The sequence below is a fragment of the Hippocampus bargibanti genome, linkage group LG03 (assembly GCF_051943395.1).
Source record: "Hippocampus bargibanti isolate YZ-2025 linkage group LG03, ASM5194339v1, whole genome shotgun sequence".
Lineage (NCBI taxonomy): Eukaryota > Metazoa > Chordata > Actinopteri > Syngnathiformes > Syngnathidae > Hippocampus > Hippocampus bargibanti.
The window spans coordinates 31,517,881-31,530,069 of NC_142736.1; the positions used below are offsets into that span (position 1 = coordinate 31,517,881).

Genomic DNA, 12,189 nt, shown 5'->3' on the forward strand with positions numbered 1-12,189 from the left:
CTCTCTCTTTGGCAAAAGGACGTGCGCTGAACGTTTAATCCTCGTCTTGGTGATCTCTGCCCAGACCAGGGTGGCCTTTCCAAGTCACCTCCTGAGTTGCAATGATTGGGAGGAGATCCAGTAGAGAGCGTAGCCACCCCCAAAGAAAATAATTCAATAAATAAATACAAGTGCAGTAACACCTCAGCTTACGAACTTAATTGGTTCCCAGAAAGTGTATGTAAGGCAAAAAGTCAGTCTTCCAAACATTTATTTCCCATAAGAAAACATTGAAATCAAAATAATCTGTTCCCAGGTCCCCATAAAACATAATTTTCTACAAAATAAGCCTTAAAACTACACAAAGTATACCTTATTTTATGTATAATAAATGTACTATCTTCCAAGCTAATAATAGCGAAAAGAGCGAAACCAACAATCTCATCTCTAGCCCTCTTATGTTACAGTTATACCGTATGTTTGCCATGGATTTCCAACAGGCATGTTAGCTTCTTCCAGTGTTCTCATAAGATACATGTTGACATACAGGCTTCAATACAGTGATACAGCAGTTTACAAACTTAATTGGTTCCCAGAAAGTGTGTGTAAGGCAAAATGTCAGTCTTCCAAACATTTATTTCCCATAAGAAACCATTAAAATGAGAATAATCTGTTCCCAGGTCCCCATAAAACATAATTTTTCTACGAAATAAGCCTTAAAACTACACAAAGTATACCTTATTTTATGTATAATAAATGTACTATCTTCCAAGCTAATAATAGCGAAAAGAGCGAAACCAACAATCTCATCTCTAGCCCTCTTATGTTACAGTTATACCGTATGTTTGCCATGGATTTCCAACAGGCATGTTAGCTTCTTCCAGTGTTCTCATAAGATACATGTTGACATACAGGCTTCAATACAGTGATACAGCAGTTTACAAACTTAATTGGTTCCCAGAAAGTGTGTGTAAGGCAAAATGTCAGTCTTCCAAACATTTATTTCCCATAAGAAAACATTGAAATGAGAATAATCTGTTCCCAGGTCCCCATAAAACATAATTTTCTACAAAATAAGCCTTAAAACTACACAAAGTATACCTTATTTTATGTATAATAAATATACTATCTTCCAAGCTAATAATAGCGAAAAGAGCGAAACCAACAATCTCATCTCTAGCCCTCTTATGTTACAGTTATATCGTATGTTTGCCATGGATTTCCAACAGGCATGTTCGCTTCTTCCAGTGTTCTCATAAGATACATGTTCACATACAGGCTTCAATACAGTGATACAGCAGTTTACAAACTTAATTGGTTCCCAGAAAGTGTGTGTAAGGCAAAAGTCAATCTTCCAAACATTTATTTCCCATAAGAAACCATTAAAATGAGAATAATCTGTTCCCATGTCCCCATAAAACATAATTTTTCTACGAAATAAGCCTTAAAACTACACAAAGTATACCTTATTTTATGTATAATAAATGTACTATCTTCCAAGCTAATAATAGCGAAAAGAGCGAAACCAACAATCTCATCTCTAGCCCTCTTATGTTACAGTTATACCGTATGTTTGCCATGGATTTCCAACAGGCATGTTAGCTTCTTCCAGTGTTCTCATAAGATACATGTTCACATACAGGCTTCAATACAGTGATACAGCAGTTTACAAACTTAATTGGTTCCCAGAAAGTGTGTGTAAGGCAAAATGTCAGTCTTCCAAACATTTATTTCCCATAAGAAAACATTGAAATCAGAATAATCAGTTCCCAGGTCCCCATAAAACATAATTTTCTAATTTTATAAGCCTTAAAACTACACAAAATATCCCTTATTTTACGTACAATAAATGTGCTATGGTATTGTAATTAATAATAATAATTGGATTGGATTTGCCCTTATTAGTCTCGCAGGGGAGAAATTTACATTTCACAGCAGCAAAGCGATGAAAGGAATGAAAGTAGAAAAACAAAATACATGAGCTGCTGGAAAGGCAGCCATAATAATACATTTAATTAAATAATTAAATAAATAAATAAAATAAATAAATGACGTTCCTTTATAAATAAATGAAATGAAAATAAATAAATAAAAATAAATTAAATGAATAAATAATAAAAGTGCTTTTCAAAACACTCAAGTACACTTGACAGTCACAGAATAAGAAGTTTTTTTTCATTAAAGGGGGGTTTACAGATAGAGAGAGAGTGAAGCCGTTCTCCAAAAAGAAAATGGCTGCCGACTTTTTTTGTCCTCTATTCCCCACCCCCATTCTTCGGTCAAAGCCACGTGATATGTCAAGAACGCAGCAGTGAGGGGAGGTGGTTTAAACATTAAAGAAACAGGCAGACGACAGTGAGAGAGATTCAACTTTGATAGTTCAAAGGCAGAGTGTAGACTGCAAGGTTGTTGTATCCCATCAATCAGGCTCCACAAACAACCTGCACAAGCCAAAATTATGTTTTATGGGGACCTGGGAACGGATTATTCTCATCTTAATGGTCTCCTATGGGAAAATAAGTTTTGGGATACACACTTTTGGCCCTACACAATCTGTCTGGGAACCAATTAAGTTCGTAAGCCAGTATTAGTATAAGTATTACTGTACCTTAGACTTCCAAAAGTGATTTTTTGTAAATTGGACGAACAGTATGAATCACAATCAGAAACCCTTTAATAGTCCCACAATGAGGAAATTTGCAATGACTTCAGTTCCTTTACTGGAGCCACGCGAAATACGCGTTGATGGTTATGGTTCACAAATGAGGATGATTTGTGACAAATGCATACCCGACTTTTTCAAACCAAACTTTGCTTGATTGAGGACGCCGGCTCGAAAAAGCTCGGCCTCATTTTCATGCTCGCTGGCGTATCTGGCCACCATCCAGCAGATTTCGCAGATCACTTATTTGATTAAACACGATCGCACCCCGGCAGGGAGTCGACATACAAGAAGTGCTGACGGAAGGGACCGGGGGGGGGTCGTTGAGGGGCTCATGAATCATGCAGTGGATGATTCGAGGACGTGTTTCTTTTCAAACCAGGAAAATAGCTATTTTTCTTATATTGATGGTTTATTTTGGGATTTTATTTCTGTCATTGATTGAACTTGATCACGTCTGCGGTGTTGCTTTTCATTTGAAGAAGCACCACTCTTCTTTGATCGTTTGATTGACAAGGTGGCAATTTAAAGGACAACCGACACTATTTTTTGTTTCCTAACTGAAATCAGAAAAACCTTTTATAGCATCTAAAATACCAAAAACACACAGGCTGATATTTTTAGTCAAATGCTAAACACCAATAAAAATGACTTAGTGTCCCAAAACTACTTCAAAATGACCCCGGAGATGCCGAGTTTCAGAAGGTCCCGCCCCCTTGTGCGTGACGTCACACCAGGACGTTTTGCCTTGCTCTATAATCAAAACAATGGCTTCAGATTCGGAGAAGATGTTTTTTTATTACTCATCCAGTTATGAATATGATTCAAATAGTTCTGAAGAGGAAAGCATAAATGTTTGCAATCGATTAAAGAAGTCCTTCCGTATCAATTCGAGCCGTCAGGACTCCAGAAAATGACCAAGATTGTGCCAAAGCTCCGTTAGAAATGGGCTGATTTGTCTGCTGGGAATTTGTGTCAACTAGTATCAAATAGTAGTCTTGGTGCAACACACAATGATTCACCATCACGTTATTTACGTGTTTTCCTTCCAAATTCTCCCATCAACACGGATCAACATAAAGTTTTCAGACCAAACAAAGTACCCAAAATGCATTGTGTGTCGCTTTCTCGGTCAGGGGCGTTTCCTCCGTGACGTTAGGGGATCGTCACCAACTCAAAATCAAGACTTCCTGAATATTCAGATAACATCCGACTTACGACCACCCGTACTTACGACCACGGCCTCCAGAACCTATATTTAACATTTGAATTCTACGCCTCGCATCGCTACACGCTAGCCTCCGAGTCTCTATTCAACATTTTGAATGGACTTCGACTTATGACCATTTGACTTCTGGTCGTAAGATCAGAACGGAACTCGGTCGTATGTAATTTGGCAATGTGGCATTCGGAAGACAAACTGATGAGTTAAAACCACCGCACAGTCAGGGCGGGTGTACGTGCGAAGGCAATGTCATTCCGGATGTGTCGGCTCAGAGTGTTTTCACACGGCCGATGATATTCCCAGTAGTGCGGAAGCCCCCTCAATGCCTACCCCCATGTTGTTCCGTGTCACAGCCCACACCCGAGGCCCAAAAGACTCTGAGCACAGTCTAAATCCGAAATGTCCCGACCGCGTGTTGTGGAAAAGGTATCACCTCCTCCTTGCACATGACTGAGTCCCGAGCATGTGTGGACAAAACGAAAAAGGACTATAATTAGAGTGGCGTTTTGCCAAGTGAAACCACCGCTATGATCCTCTCTGCTTTCAAAGAGGCTTCCGTCGGCCCCCGAGCCGCTGAGGCGTGGCGTCGCGGGAGCTTCGCACACATCAGCGACTGTCACTGGCAACGTCGCGTACCTCCATCTGCGCCACGTAATGAGCTGAATACATCAGCGCTGTCGAGACCACCGTGCCATCAGAATGAGCCTGATTGGGCCAAGTATGGAGAAACGCAGATGGAATGCCACCTTGAGTATGAGCGATAAAAGTATTGAAGAAACAACAACAATAAACGGTCATTTGATGATGCTAACACTGAATAATATTAACTCAATAATATTCTTCTTTATACATTTAAATCTATCCATAATCTTGCCCCCCCCCCATACCTATCTGAACTTCAAATTTCTATTGCCTCTCATTGCCTTAGACCACAGGTGTTAAAGTCAAGGCCCGCGGGCCAAATCCGGTCCACCACGTCATTTTTTTCGGCCCGCGAAAGCAAATCAAACTTGTTAAATTCCATGATGATTGCTAAAATCTGAGCCAAAATTTCATATTTTTGGATGTCAACCACAATAAAAGTCATTATTCTTGACTTCAGATTTGAAAACGAGTTATTCATTAATTTGCTGTGTGCTCTATATGTAATATTTTTAAGGGATTTAAACATTGTAATGGGTTCCCCAAATTCATAACGGCCCTCGAGAGGAAACCATAACTAAAATGTGGCCCGCGGAAAAAAATGACTTTGACACCCCTGCCTTAGACTATCTTCCTCCCTCAACCTTTGTGTCAAAGTCAGTCAAAAAGTCAAAGTCAGCTTTATTGTCAAATATGCTAATATGCATATATATATATATATATATATATATATATATATATATATATATCGTCTCAGCACGATGAGGGACAGGGCTCACAGATGGCTTGTGATGGGGGGGGGATTAGTTTGTTTCCTTTTCGGAATAGCTGAGCAATTGTTTGTGCCTTGTTTCTCATCGACTAATAATAAACTGCGTGTTTGTTAGCTACCACGCTAACAACAAAATAATGGCAGTGGAATTCCTGTGGATCGGTTCATTGTATAGAAAAATCTAACGTTACTTTACACGTCACGATCAGATTTGCCGAGGCTAAAAATACATCTATGTAAGATCTCAGTTGTACAGGAGTGGTCCATTGATGAAAAGGTTTCTTCAGCCGTCATGTGTACTTCTTTGAAGGTGTTGGACATTTCGCTTCTCATCCAAGAGGCTTCGTCAGCGAACAAAGAATTTGCTGGTCGCTCTGGCCCTAGGCGGCGGTGCCAGGCTTTTGCTTTTTTTATAGGTCCCTGCTCTAAGGTTGGGGGGAGCAGAGGACTTTTCCCTGAGGCTACACTGATTACTTCTATTGTCCTGACTGATTCTGGTCTATGATTGGCCTGATTGCCCCAGTCGCTCTGGTATCACCTCATCATGACTAAGCCGTGGTAACGATCTAAGGAGTCTGGCTAAATAAAAATAGCTCACGATTGATTGGACACAGTGAATTATTTCCCAGTAATGTTGTTTAAGGGATTATTTCATGAATAGCATTAATTATTAAAACATTCATGATATGTCAGACATCATCGGAAACATTGCCAAAAATGTTGCAGTATTTTTTATTCGGTTTTGACAAATTGCGTCTTTTCGGACAGAGTATTTTGGGGTTTCTAGTTGTTTTTCTTGGTAACTCTGAAATTGTATTCACTAGATAAAGGCTAATTTCATGAAACCCTGACTGTAGGTGATATGATAAATGCTAACTTCTCGTTTACACTTATGTCCGCTTGCATGTGTTCATTCTGGTTACTCAACGGAATAATTTATAGCTTGCAAGGCTAGTCCGTAACAACAGCCCTTCAGATGTTGCATCACATTGACTGGTTGATAGAGATTAGACAGAATAAGAAGTCATATTCTAAGCTAAGTTTTGTGCTTAGCTGGCCAACCAAACAATAGGCCCACAGTCAAGGCACACACAGATGGCCACAGTAAATCTGAGTGAAACAGACACAGCCCAGTTAAACCGTCATCTTCATCCCTTGGACAGAATTTAGGACTTGGGAAACTCTTTCGTCACAGGAGCACTTGAAACTCCCTCACAGGAAGAGCTCATTAGCCAGGTTACGAATTAATCAGTTCATGGAAAAGACTACCAATTAAAATATCTAGGTTTTATTGCTTACAGCTTCTGGTGCTCAGAACGCCCAGGGTTGTGGTATTATAATCAAGAAAACTATCTTTTACTAATGTATCACTTTAATTGGCATGTACTCTCAATAAATAGCTTGGCAGAGGGCTGCAGAATTCAGGCGTCTGTCATGAATGGCTACGTCTCCTGCCGGCGGTAAAAGACAATCATTCTGTATTCGAGCTTTAATCCACAGTGACAGATTGAACATCTCTGACACTGTACTTATATAAGCAAGCAACCCACCCCCCCACACACACCCCAAAAAAACACAAGGCTATCTGATTGATGTCAGGTAGGTGCTTTAATCTAACGGAGTGCCACTTTGACCTGCCACGTACCTCCTCTGGAGTGTTTGGCCCGACGTGAGGCGAGGCGAGATCAATATCCTGGGGAACGCACCAGAGACATTGTATTTTATTCAACGTTTTCCCATTAAGGCGGTGGCGGTGGCGCTTTACTTCATTGCAATACAGTCGTAAATCAACGCGATGGTGGAAGGGAAAAGTGTTTGCGCAATCATAAGGAAATATAGTGAATATATGTGTACACAATAAAGTCGATATATCGGTTATATCGATAGTACTGCTTATTACGATACTATTTCTATGAACGCAAGGAGAAAATGTACATGCCGCAGGATCGGATATATCGATAGTCCGGTTATATCTATTTTTTTCCGATTCCTGAGAATATCGATATAACGAAACTTTACTGTGTATATATATATATATATACAGTAAAGTCTCGTTATATCAATATCGGATATATCGATAGTCCCGGTTATATCGATACTATTTCTATGCACGCACGGAGAAAATTACATGCAAACAGGGTCGGATATATCGATAGTCCCGGTTATATCGATATTTTTTCGGACTCCCTTGAATATCGATATAACGAGACTTTACTGTATATATATATATATATATATATATATATATATATATATATATATATATATATATATATATATATATATGGTGAGATACGGCTTTCGAGCTAAGTTTGCTGAGTCTTTCAGGTATTCAGCAAGGAATAAGGTTCATTGCGTTCTCCCAAAAAGTGCCAAAAGCTGCTTTCGGGTTTCAAATTAAGGTCCAAAGTGGACATAGACTTCTTATTTCTTTTTCTTTATTTTTTTTTGTAAAATGTATATCCGGCTAGTAACATTTCGAACAAAGTGCACGAATATTTACTCATCCACTGCCAGACGTGCAAAAAAATTGTCTACTCCAGTGCCAGGGTTTTTGTCATTGTCACTCTAATTTCAGGAGCCACAGAATATTGAGTTTTAGGACTACATAAACATTCAATGCAATGTAAGAAACCGTACACTCTCTTTTTTTCATCAGAAAAAAAATAATTCCTAAATTATATGGCTCTGGAGATATATGAGCTTGAAATGAGGGCGACAGTTCAAAATACAATGAAATACATACTGTACATATTGGATTATGCTTTTTTTTTTTTTTAAATTGTAGACGAAAATGAAATTTTCCAGATAGTTATTTCTATTTACTTCTAAATCTGCTCTATTTCGTTGCACCATCACGTTTTCATAATAAATGTAGCGTAATGACAAAAATATGTAAGCACATTATATTTTGAATAACGGGTGAGTGATTTTTTTTTTCCCCTCAGTCAGAGCTACAAAATCCAAAATATGGTAAAATAGTTAACTAAGCTTTTGATGGTCAAACTGAACATATTTCAAATCTGATATAAAATCAGCTTTGACAATATGTTTCGAGTCACATAAAGTAATCTCTGATGAAATTTTGCTATTGTGTGTGTGTGGTCGCGGCATCACATTTCAGGACCCCGGGGCCTCCATAACACAACAGATGGCCCTCGCCGGGGTGGAATCTGTTCCTGTTTACTAACTAAGGCCTTCTCCTCTAGCAATTTTGCCACCCGGTTCAGGATTGAGCGCAGAAGGTTGTAAAACCATACATATGCTCATATATCAGCATGACCAAATCCAGCTCAATAGATAAGCTGTTCTGGACATTGCACTTTGAAACTCTGCAGTCTCCAGTTGAATGCTACGCTAGTTTTTTTTTTTTGTTACTTCCTTAAAGGACAACCGACACCATTTTTTTGTTTCCTAACTGACATCAAAAAAACGTTTTATAGCATCTAAGCATCACCATGGCAATTTAGTGAAGGGTTTTGCTTTTTCGCAATACAATAAACAATAGAAGTAATCAGAGTAGCCGCAGGGAGTAGTCCTCTTTTTTTCGGTTGAGACTTTATCAAGCAAAATGGCACTTGAAATGAAGGAAGATGAATATGCTTTTAGTGCGCGATCTTGGTGAGGAACGCGGTGTTGCTCATCGCTGCGCGCTCGGTTGTAATATCGTCATGGCAACGAATGCATCACCATACAAAGCTTTTTTTTTTTTTCTACAAATGAGAATGACATCAATGACCTACCTGCTCTCCCTAAATGCCGTATTCGTGAGGTTGCTAATTACTCTATTCCAATCCGTTCTTCCATATTATTACTTGGTTCAGCGGCGGCATTAGGTTGATTTGAGAGGTATCCGTGAACAATGTGGTTGTTAATGACTGTTTCAAATGGAAGTACAATTGCTGACATTTATTACGCGTAGCGACAACATAAGCAGCTATCTCAGGGTATATTATATGCAAGCATGCACTCTCAATATATATTTACATAGAATATCTTGTCATTGTCACCGATATTAACAGCCAACTGCTGGAGGCAATCAATATACAATACATCATGATTTAGATAGCGCTTTAATAACAACTGAAGCTGTAACAAAGCGCTTAACACGGACAACTATCACATACGGACGCTCCCCAATTTACGAACGACATACGTTCCGAACGGTCGTTCGTAAATTGAATTTGTTGGTAAGTTTCTTCAGTGTTATATTTTGGATGGAAACTATGTTTATGGCGTCTGTAAGTATGTTTAATGTTTATATAAGTCTGTTAAGGCTTGTATAAGTATCCTGTATTGGGTTGTACTGAAAAATAAACATTTCATAAAATATATGCTCTGTAAAGATATGTACATGTCAAACTGGAGATAATCCGACATATGATAGAGCAAAAAATGCTCGTATGTACCGCTGTTTGTAACTCGAACGTTCGTAAGTAGGGGAGCGTTTATACAGGAAATAAAACAGTCACAAAAATAGTAGAAAGCACTCGGGAGTAAAACGAATATCAAGTCTGAATCATGCTGAGTGAATACTAGTTATGTGCTCTCTCTTACGAGTACCAGTCAAGAGGCGAGCAGCAGTATTCTGGACCAGCTGGAGACGCTTCATGGAGGATTGCTAACTCCAATACCTTCTGTTGTATTGGGAAAGATGCAGTTGTTTTTCATGCTCAACGTGAGCTTGTAGCCAGCCTAAGCGATGTCATGTACAGTTTGGTTTCATCATGTCAAAAAATATTTTGTAGGAATATGTCGGAATTGTTCCTTATGAGGTTTCCCCCCTGGGGAAACCTCATAATATTATTATTATTACATATTACATTACATACATAATAATAATATTATTATTATTATTATTAAAAAATATATATTCTGTAATAATAATTAATGGTAATATTTTAATTTTTTTAATTATAATATAATATACAGTAAAGTCTCGTTATATCGATATCGGTTATATCGATAGTACCGCTTATTACGATACTATTTCTATGAACGCATGGAGAAAATTACATGCGCGCAGGGTTGGATATATCGATAGTCCCGGTTATATCGATATTTTTTCGGACTCCCGAGAATATCGATATAACGAGACTTTACTGTAATATAATATAATATAATATAAAATAATATAATAATAAATTTCATTTATAAGCGCCTTTCAAAATTCTCAACTTTCTGTGCGGTAGCCGCACACGTTAGCGTTCACTCAACCCGCTAGTAACTCAAATAGATAGAACGTAGCTAACTAACTAATAGATAGCGAACTAGATAGCCAGATAGCTAGATAGCCATATCACTAATAGATAGCTACCTAGATAGCTAGTTGGCTAGCAAGCTAGCTAATAGATAGCAAGTAGATTGCTAGCTCGGTAGCTAGTGAGATAGCTAGCTAGATAGCTGTATAGCTTGATAAATAAGAATTGAAGTGAGGAAATATATTCTATGCAAACTGTTTTCAATTGTAAGAAGAAATACATGTTTTTTCTTCAAAATGTCAAGGATGCATTACAACATCACTCTCAGGTGATGAGGAGAATGTTGGAAATGGAGGTGCACGCAATCCATCTGTAACGGTCCTGAGCCGTACGGGAACGGGATGCAGTTGAAGGATTGCCAAAGGACAGCGTGCCGTGTCATACGATGCAATTACACGACCTAGTTCTCAAGCGCCACCGAGGCTCAATGTGACTTCGTCTCCCTTCCAGACGGTTCCTGAATAATAATATAATAAGAAAAGGACATACTGTACCTATATTGTAATACTCATGAGCAAAATGATAGCTAACCCTTGGTTAATTGATGAGAAGGTTTCTTCAGCCGTCATCTGTACTTCTTTGAAGGTGTTGGACGTTTTCCCCATGTTAGACACCCAAACAAGAAAAAACAAAACCCGAAAAAAAATTTAGGAATGGCTTTCGGTCTACGTCATATTTTCAATCCCACAACGGCGCATTGACCACAACATAACCGGATGTGTAACAAGAAAGCATATTCTCCGAATCTGAAGCCATTGTTTTGATTCGGCAGCAATGCAAGACGTCTTGGCGTGATGTCATAAAAGGGGGGCGGGACTTTCTGAAAATGCCCAATTCGCAGCTCAATTTTTTTTGCAGATTTTGGACACATTAAGTCATTTTTATTGGTGTTTTGCATTTGACTAAAAATATCATGCTGCATGTTTTGGGTATTTTAGATGCTATAAAACGGTTTTCTGGTGTCAGTTAAAAAACAAAAAAGCGACGTCGGTTTTCCTTTAAAATGTTCAACCAGCCCAAATGGGTTTATTTAATAAGAGAGCGATGCTCTATGGTGAACAGCACATATATTTTGCGTTATATTACGTTACATCTTTGCTTGACATGTCGGAAAAGCACCTTCTTTCATTTTGTCGGGTGTTGCGGGTTAACATCAAAACAAAGCAATTAGGCCACTTTTCCCGTGCCCTCTCGACTGATTCAACTGTTCTGTTTGTTTATTGCGCATTTTCCATTAATGCTTTATTTGTACCTCAGTCCCCCCCTAAAAAAACTAATTCAACAATGGTTCGTTGTGTGTGTGTGTGTGTGTGTGTGTGTGTGTGTGTGTGTGTGTGTGTGTGTGTGTGTGTGTGTGTGTGTGTGTGTGCGCGCGCCACTGTCTGCCTCTTGTACAATTACATCTATGCTAGACCGGCAAAGAGTATCCTGTCGCCATGGTTTTCCCCTATAATTGCAATTTAAATGTTTATGGATTTGTAAGCACCACTTACTTTTCTTTTTACAGTCCTCTTCATCATCTATTTTGTTCTACCCACAGACATATCGAGAACTGGACGGGATTGCAGACGCTACGGGATGTGGACATGGAACTCTACACTGGACTGCAGAGACTGTAAGTGTCATTGAACCAGTCGTTAGAAGGGAA

General features: G+C 38.8%; 1 protein-coding gene across 9 annotated transcripts in view; it reads left to right on the plus strand.

Annotated features, from left to right (window-relative positions):
* ntrk3b (neurotrophic tyrosine kinase, receptor, type 3b) overlaps window positions 1-12,189 on the plus strand; it is a 254,422-nt gene that overhangs the window by 27,788 nt on the left and 214,445 nt on the right. For all 9 annotated transcript variants that reach the window (XR_016114563.1, XR_016114565.1, XR_016114564.1 and 6 more), the window contains exon 2: window positions 12,082-12,156. Coding sequence is in view for 2 of the 9 variants with exons in the window: in XM_088993086.1 (XP_088849212.1) it covers window positions 12,082-12,156 (75 nt within the window). In the remaining 7 variants the exon portion in view is untranslated. The remainder of the gene's footprint in view (window positions 1-12,081; window positions 12,157-12,189) is intronic.